The sequence below is a fragment of the Drosophila subobscura genome, chromosome U (assembly GCF_008121235.1).
Source record: "Drosophila subobscura isolate 14011-0131.10 chromosome U, UCBerk_Dsub_1.0, whole genome shotgun sequence".
NCBI lineage: Eukaryota > Metazoa > Arthropoda > Insecta > Diptera > Drosophilidae > Drosophila > Drosophila subobscura.
Genome location: NC_048534.1, coordinates 6,924,938 through 6,934,320, shown reverse-complemented (window position 1 = coordinate 6,934,320; position 9,383 = coordinate 6,924,938). Strand labels below are relative to the sequence as shown.

Sequence of the window (9,383 nt, the reverse complement as noted above, 5' to 3'; positions counted from 1 at the left end):
TATCGATGAAGAGATACAGGCACCATCCGGTACTTCTGGTGACCTTGATAATCCCGCCTAGAAAAGCCTAATTCAATTATGATGATATCACTTCGGACCTAGACTCTGTTTGAGAACATCCTCGTTGCTCAGTGAGCAACGATTTCGCAGTCCTCTGACGCCAGGTGGCAGTCTTCATAAATTTCGCCGCATACTTGTCAAACTAGGATACATGCATGTGAGCTTTTTGGTTTTCTTCAGCTACAGATAGAGGGCGCTTTCGATTGCTCCCGCTTCCGCGTTCAAGCTTCAAGTTTTTGGCGCCATACAGTGGTCACATTATAACAAACACACTCAATTCAAACGAAGCAAACCCCGATTGGATCATCTTTGACTGCAGCAAAGGGAGGTTTTGCAGAGCCCCTCTTTTTCATTGAGAATTGGCCCACCATGATCTGTTTACAACCTCTTTTACCGTACCCAATTGTGGTAGTCTTACTGTTGGCTTTGTGATTAAGAACGTACAAGCATAGAATATAGGACAGAGAGCCAAAGTACTTGTTGTCATGTGTTCGGAATGCTGGATCTTTGCTCTTCCTTCATCACTTTCTTTTGAGCCACGAAAGTGCAGTATGTACATATGTATAGAAGAAAAGCGACGACCTGACGTAACCGTAATTCAAAAGCACTTTTGCATGTACATTTGTGTGTATCATGCAACAAACATCGGGTCTCTCATGTTCTTCTGGCTGTGGATTTGTCGCCGTAGCAGCCGAGTGTGCTAGTGGGCGTACAACAGGAAATTACCTATTTGTGAGGCACTTTGAGATCGTTAATCTGTATACATCCTGAACCCAAAGAGAAGAGCATTTTCAGCTGACTAAACGTTGCATTCTACTAACAAAACAATTGACAATGCAACACAAACAATCAATGCAAACTAATTATCAATCAATTTGAACGGCCTCACTGTGACGTCTGCGGGAAAACTCAATTTGAAAGCGAATTCGGATAGGCAGGGCATCGGTCAGGGACTGGAAGATATTATTTCAGGAAGAAATCTGACATTTAAGAAGAAATGAAGCAACAGATTGGAGCCACGAGAATAACCTGTCGAAAATTCATATGTCGGCCGATTTGCAGGTAATAATAAATTAATAAATTTGATGGAAAACTGAGAACTGAGACACTAATAGCACGCTTTGAAACACTATAGGAAATCAAGAAATTCCTGGAGGAAATCTACTCTAAACCCTTTTAGATTGAGAGATCTGAGAAATATGACACCGAAGCTGAATCTGTGAAACAATGGGAGAAATAGTAATAGTAGCAGAAACGGCGGCGCGTTGATTCGTAAAGTGCGCTCAGTGTCAAAGGAAATCATATTTTATCCAGCAATTAGCGAAGATGAGCCGGGCCGGGCAGCAGAGATTTGGACTAGGTATGTCAGGCAGGCAGTACATGATGGAAGTATATTATATACAATGATGCGGTCCGTCTTCCAATTCAATTAAGTGGAAATTGTGTCACGCGCCGCTCACTGCGAATCGTCCCCGAATCGTCTTCTTCCATGGCTTAGAAGTGGCACTGTCTTGGGCAGGCATGGCACGGCAGATGCTCGGATTCTCACTTAAATGAATTCCGGGACCGGCACACAGTTTCACTTGAGCCACACACAGCAGAGATTTCTCCTCCACACATAGCCCCCACCCACATACACACGGCCACGCACACAGGCAATCAGAGTACAGAGTGGAACATAATATTTGATTAAGAACGACACTTGCTGATACTCGTATTATTTTTGTGTTTCCAGAAACGATGGACACACAGTACAGATCAGTGTCGCGAGGCACGCAACGGTGTCAACTTGGCGTGCAGCGCAAACCCCACAGTGTCCGTGCCGATCCCCAGTCCAATTCCAAATCCAAGCCAATACCCAAACCGCAACCGACCTCGAACCGGAGCCAGAAACAGAAGCAGAATCAGAGTCTCCATCAGAGCCAGGAGCATATCCAGACCCATCTACAGGTCCCCGAATCGATCCCGTTTCTCTGCTGAGCTGAGGAAGCGACAACTCGCATCGGGAAGAATGCCGACCATCACAGAGGATTGCATCGATGGATTCCAGCAGTATTACTCGCGGCCGCCGGAACGTCCCAAGAAGAAGTCCCTGAAGCAGATGATCTACGACTCCACCGATAACTCCTACTTCGGGCGCACCATCGAAAGCTGGGGTAAGTCTGGACTACGGATTCGCAACTCAGCTAAGTTCCTATATCCATTACGTAAGTGCCCCACCGCACTCTCAAGTCGGCCACTGGATATACATATGGCAGTACGGATTTAATCAGAAGAAATCTCTTTTGTTGTCGCATTAGCGCGTACAAATACACAGACAGAGTTCCGTATCAGACCTGAACCCAGAGATTCATCCACTTAATCCGCCAGAGCTTGATCGCTAGCTATGCTTCTGCATCTGTGAGTCCGTTTTTTATTGCCTGCCCAATGGCATTTCGTTGGATTCGACTGGACTCTGTCTGCGTGCTCTGTTCTGTTCTGCTATGTTCTGTTCTGTGGGGGGCATACTCGTACACACTACTATGCACAATCTGATCCATAGAGAACTTGTTCAACATATCGGTCAATTATGCCATTATGCAATCAGTCTATGACCCCAGCCATGTTCCATAGAGCAATCTCTTCGACAAATTAAGTCCGAGGTAGCTTCGACCCTCAAAATGAATTGTGGTATCGTATCCTCTCACATATGTAACTAAAAGATTTCTCAAGGAACTATGCTGTACTCTCTTTAGGAATTTGGAATTGTCTTCTATGTATGGGGATTACCTGAATGCAACCTGCGTCCCCAATGCCGGCCTTCCTCTTTGTCTGCACTTCGTTGAGCGCTCAAATGCTGCCATTGATGGCTTCCTTCCTGGCAAATCCATTCTGAAATAGAGAAGAAAGAGCAAAAGAGAGTAAAATATTTATGCTAAAATGCGAGAGAGTAGAATGTTGATTAGTTTCTTCGAACATTATTTTGGAAAAAAACCCTCCAAATGCTGAGTAGCTCACCCCCAAGCGCTCTAGAACCCACCCCTGTGTCGAAAGCAACCCCCAGAGTGTAGTGGAAACTTTAGCCAACTTCTTCGAGTTCTACGCAAATTTGTTGACTGTTTTTTTTCCTGATTTGGTTATTTTTCCCCGCTTTTATTTAGTTGGTTGGTTGGTTAACAGCCCTGCTTTTGTTTCTTCTATTGTATCGTATGTCCTGTGACTGCCTTCGAAAACTGGTTTAGCCCTTTGTTTGGCCAACGAATCTAGCTCAAAGGCATACACGCCGATACACACGCAACACGCACACAGTCAGGCAATGTGGTGCGCCTGTGTATTGATCGGGAGCCGAGCCGGGGCGGGTTGTGTTTGTGCTGGAAGTAGAAGGCTCAAACGATCGTGGAATTGTTCGTAGAATACCAGTTCAGGCACCAACTATGCCTGCCTGCATGTGGAAATCTGGGCATGGGATTTCTCTCGGTGTGACCGTGAGCAATTTGCACTTAATGTGCATCAAACGCCACTAATCACCCACTGCCGCGCCTAATTAAAGCAAGTGCAGGCAGAAACATTCATTTCCACGACAATTACAAAGCCCCGAGTGACTCTGAGTACGAGTCCCAGCACAATGCAACCCAATCTCGGTATAGAAAACCCAACCCAGCCCAACCCCAAGTCGGAAACCCCATTCCGCATGCCGCATACCGAATGCCGCAATCCACTCGAACGAGAAATGCCGCCAAAAGCGTTTTCCACTCAAAACAAACTCGGTTCTCTCACAGAGTATGCGACCCAGAGAGAGACAGTGAGAGAGTGCTGAGACCCGGACAAAAACGAAATAAGCCCAGCCAAAAACTGACTCAAGCCAAGTCTGTTGTTTGATATTGACAGACTTTCGAGTTTGGGCTACAGTCTGGATTGGTTTTGAGCGGCGACTAAACGTGCGACGGCAGACTGGAAAATTAAGAGTCGAGTCGAGTATTATAACCGAAATATTCGAGATACAAATAAGCACCACCTCGGAGTTCCTCGTTGGTGTGTTTGAAGTGCCTGGAGACAGGGTTTGCAGTGCGGTGCGGAGCGTAAAGTGCGTCAAGTTTTTACAACAGAAAAATATCGCAAGATACTCGTAAAGCCATAAAATCCATCCATAAAATGCTCGAAATTTTGTCACGCCCGAAACGCTGACACACACACCACACACAGACTGACACACAAACACTCTTGCATATACAAAGAAGAGAGTAAAAATTAAAGAAAAATATCTCTGGGTTTTAGGAGTCGTCTGAGGTTCCGTACCCAAGAAGAACGAGCGCTTCAAAAAGGTGTGGTTGTTTGTTGTATGTGGTCGGACTCTAAGTCGCTAAGAGCACACCTAAGAGATACAAAACTATGCTCCCAGCAGACACAGTTCGCGTAAGTGAGTTGGGCCAGAGTATTTGTATCTGTGTGCCAGAGTGTAGCTGTGTGCGCGTTTGGCAAGAGCAAGTATAGTTTGTTGTTGCAGCTCGGATGCAAAAATAAGCAGAGACATTTGTACACAAGAAGGCAGCCGTGCAGCCGAGATACACTTACATATTTCGTATCTGTTAGTTTGCCAATGCCGGGTCAAAGCCAATGCCGCATTGGAAGCACCACAAAGAGCAACGGAACTGTGCCACAGACTGCATAACACTCGCCTCTCTTTCCTTCCCTCTGTCGTAGTCTTGCACCCAGTATCTGGCGGATACACCAACTTGTTGGTCTACGACTGGAGGAGGCTCGTCTCCTAATCGACTTGCCTCCTGTTGTGGCAAGGAGAAACAACAAAAAAAACGCGCCAAAGACTACTGCAGGGCGAGAGGGTGGAAACGGCTAAAGGCCAAGTGAAGCAAAGAAAAGGGAAGCGGAGAGAAGCAATACAGAGAGTGAGATACAGAGCGGAAGAGAGTGAGGCGGGGTGGTGGCGCATGGTGAGAGTGAGAGGCCGCAAAGTGTGTGGAAAAGAGCCAGCAAACGTGTCATCCGCATCTGCGACTACCAACACTTCTGTAGATACATCTGTGCCAGTGCCAGGCCAGTGCAAAAGGAAAAATGAACCAAAAACTGTAAATGGCAAAAAATATATAATTCTGAAAATGATTTTCAAAATATTCGCAATGTTACAAAACAGTCTGCGTGCATAAGACTGCGACGAAACAACCAAAAGTGCGGTGCAAAAACAGATCCAAAGATCCAAGCAAAAATCCTGTACTTCCGCAAAGTATTCTCATCATTTTTTTGTTATCCCCCTAGATTCGAAATATCGACCAAGAGTGCATAATTATTTACTGTTAACTTAAGTAATCCACCGAACCAAAAACCGAAAAGTACAACATCTACATATAAAGTACAGTAACATCAACCAAATCATGTCTAAGCCACAACCAATGTCAAAGTCCTTTACGGACGAGGATATGGGCAACATACGCAAGCCCAGACCTTTCCATCTGGGCCAGTTCTTATATAACTCTGAGACGGGCACGGTTATGAACAGAGATCGTGCATCATGGGGTAAGTTATAGGTTTACAGGGGACTTTTTTTTAAAGGTCTACTCGTAACTTTTAGAAGCAAATAAATATTGTCTCGAGTCGCAGTCGTAGAACAGGGAAACGTGATTATTTTGGATCTACTTTGAGTCGAGAATAGGGGTTACATTTACACATCTACCACCATAAATCACTAGCTGGATTAGCTATACGTTACCTATACATCAAGTGGGGGCATCGCGGACAGCTTAATTCCTCCATCCGCTCTATAGAGTTTTCACTGTACAAGTGTGCCTTCAATGCGTCGCCATTTCCATGTCGAATGGCTCACATTTTCGTTGAAAATTATTTTAATTACACTCCGTTCCATTAGACCTTTTTGTGGGTGGGTTGGGCTGACACACTTTCTGAGGAGTGTCGAGAGTTGCACTTGACGTGCAAATTCATTAGAGGAAGCTGCTAGAAAGCCCAAATTAATATGGATATCTGTACAAACGTGGAAGTGTTCACAAATGAGGTCGAGCTATGCAATGGAGAACTTGGGAACCTACATCTTATGTCAGTTTCTAAGTATCTCTGACAATTGGCGCTACTTAAGCAGTTGGATATACAATATGTAGTACATGTTTTCATCTTTCAATTGGATGGAAAGGTTCTTCGGGTGGGGTCGCCAAAAGTCTGAATATTGGCATTTAAAAAGATATTCTTGGCAAGCCCAAGGCCCTGGCTATTTATAGGCCAGTGTGTGCAATGCAATTATGCTGAAATGGGCATGGCGAAAACCCGAAAGAAAATGAAAGAAAAAGAGTACGGGAAAATAGTGGAAAATATTTATTAATGTCATTTGAGTTCTCTCTTTGAGAACTTGCAAGTTTATGGCAGAAAATCTAAGCAAGAAATGTAGTATTATCTTTAGAGCTCTCCATGCCACTGGGTTTTTTTACAGTTCAACCAAAAACCATGAAGAAACAATGGCTTAAATTAATATTTCTCTGTTCCGCAAACCTAAAACAGAATACTATTGACTCCACTTTGATCTTGGCTTCAATACTCTCTCTCTCTCTCCTTCTTGGTTTTCTCTTTACACGGCTTTCTGCTCTTCCTACTCTCCCTCTCTCTGACACTTGCTGGCCAACTTCTTCGTGGAGTTGAGGTTATGTCGTTAGCACTCCGCTCTTCAGTTGCACAAACACATGTGCGATGTGCGAAGAGCGATCGCTCAGCACACACAGATACACTCGCTCCCACCCGTTTATAATTGATTTCTCTTGAGTGTCTTTTTCCCCGACTCATTAAGCGATTCTCTTAAGAAATTATAAGAGTCCAAAAGCGAATGTACTCGTATGTACGTATGAACGAATGTACATACTTATAGATTATTGTTTTTGAATGATTCAGAGAACGGCTTGGCGTCAGTTTGCTGTTTCCACGAACCTGAGAGAACTTGGGTTTCCGTTTCCCCAGTTTTGTTTATATCTGAGTAATGCCGGCTGTCTGGGTATCTGGGTGTGTGGTGACTGCCCCCCTTCCATATGACCGACGACAACTTGCAGCAAGTGAATAATTCAATCAGCTCAATTGAGAGTCAGAGTCTCTGGGGTTCCTTCTCTCTCTCTCAGTGTTTCTTTAATTGTAATCTAATAATTAATTTGCTCTTTCGCAGCCAAGATTGGAATATTCTATGTGGCCTTCTATGGAGTGCTCGGCGCCCTGGTGGCCATCTGCATGTGGGCCTTCTTCCAGACCCTTGATCCTCGCATCCCCAAATGGACCTTGGACGAATCAATTATCGGCACGAATCCAGGTAAGAGTTGCACCTTTAAATCGTAGCTTAAATATTGATTATAAATTATATTAAACATTCATTTAGGTCTCGGTTTTCGTCCACTGCCGCCTATGGATAACGTGGAGAGCACCTTGATCTGGTACAAGGGAACACAGCATGAGAACTACAAACATTGGACAGACTCCCTGGATGACTTCCTGGCTGGTAATGTAAACTGAGACTTGACACATAAGCACGTCTGTCTAATCCTTTCTAAATATTATAGTTTACAAAGTCCCTGGGCTGACTCCTGGTCGCGGTCAGAATATCTACAACTGCGACTACAACCAGCCGCCGCCAAAGGGTCAGGTGTGCGATGTGGACATCAAGTCGTGGACTCCATGCACAAAAAGGAGAACAACTACAGCTACCACAAGAGTGCCCCATGCATCTTCCTCAAGCTGAACAAGATCTATGGCTGGATACCGGAGTACTACAATGACTCCAGGGATCTGCCCGAGTCAATGCCACTCAGCCTCAAGACCTACATTGGCGAGGTCGAAAAAACGCAGCCGCACAAGGTAAAGGAACACAAAATGCAAAAGTCATAGATCAAATTACTTATATTCGAACTTCTCCAACAGCTCAACACGATCTGGGTGTCGTGCGAGGGCGAGAACCCTGCCGATCAGGAGAACATTGGAGCTGTCAACTACTTGCCCGTACGGGGCTTCCCCGGCTACTTCTATCCCTACCAGAACTCCGAGGGATACCTGAGTCCTCTGGTGGCTGTTCACTTCCAGCGCCCCAGGCGTGAGTACTTGTTCGAGGCCCCCGTTTGAAAATCGCTGAATAAATTATTTGTTTCTTTTAGGTGGCATCATCATCAATGTGGAGTGCAAGGCCTGGGCCCGCAACATCATCCACGATCGCAAGGAGAGGATCGGTTCGGTGCACTATGAGCTGCTGATTGACTAATCTGGGATCACTCAGATAGAATGTTGTGAACCATTAAATGTAGGCTTAGGAGTGTAGAGGAGCACAGAACGGCAATCAAGAATCCATGACACCAAATCTATGAAATCAATTGCTATTGAATTAATTGTGAAACAGTCCCACGCGAAACAAAAACATTTTTTGGATAAACTATTTACTAATGTGTAGTAATCTTTACACGATATTTTGGAATTTGAAAACTCAATAGATTATCTCAATCCTTCTGTCAATCACAAGTAGAGTAAATTCTTTAGATATCACAAATGTACTAAATTCGAATCTCTTCTTATACAGAAAATACATAGATATATTTAGCGAGAATGTAGTTTACCGCCTAAGAGATGAATTTAATGATTATGAGCAATTTTTTGCATTACAAAAACAAAACGATAAAGAGTTTCATAATAGTTTACAAAACTGAATGCCGAAATGGGAAAGAGAATGGACAAACAAATGGTAAACACCATTATTATTACACAAATAATAATAATAATTACAAAGGCTAGCCAAGTATGAATCTCATTTAGCGCTGCTGTTCCCAAAACGAATGCGACAAATTTTTAAATGAAAATCAAATTCAAACTGCCATTTCAACACAAAAAGTAACCATTTCTGGCAAAGAGATAAATACATAACCCCTTTTAGATATTTACATTTCTTATGAATATATAGAAAATTAATCTTTATTAACGGCACCGACAAAATCTTTTTGACTACTATACCTGCTATACTATACATTTAATCGTAACCACAACAGACCAATTTTGTGAACCAAATGATCCTTTTAATATTACTTACGTACATATGAAGGAAGTTTCAGTGCAGATGATATTTTTAGAGAAATGTTAAAGACCCTCGCGCCACCCATTTAACATCACATGCAAAACAAAGAAAAGTTTAGGAATTGATATTGATATTGGCAACAGACGAGAAGCAGAAACAGTAACAAAAACAGAATTTAATTGTAAGTTTAATTATTATCTATCTACAGAGAGAGAAACTGTCTGTCGACAGCGGCTAAGCATATGTATGACACGAATCACTTCACAAATCGTTTTCAATAAAAATCAAATGAAAA

The 9,383-nt window shown here is 43.5% G+C and overlaps 1 protein-coding gene across 1 annotated transcript; it reads left to right on the top strand.

Annotated features, from left to right (window-relative positions):
• The first annotated feature begins 1,815 nt into the window (after positions 1–1,815).
• On the top strand, positions 1,816–8,899 carry LOC117900683 (sodium/potassium-transporting ATPase subunit beta-2). The gene is given in 7 exon segments (XM_034811129.1): positions 1,816–2,216; positions 7,208–7,348; positions 7,415–7,534; positions 7,596–7,717; positions 7,720–7,890; positions 7,954–8,122; positions 8,184–8,899. Coding segments are annotated over 7 exon segments (972 nt in total). The 5' UTR covers positions 1,816–2,071; the 3' UTR covers positions 8,288–8,899.
• The last annotated feature ends 484 nt before the right edge of the window (positions 8,900–9,383 follow it).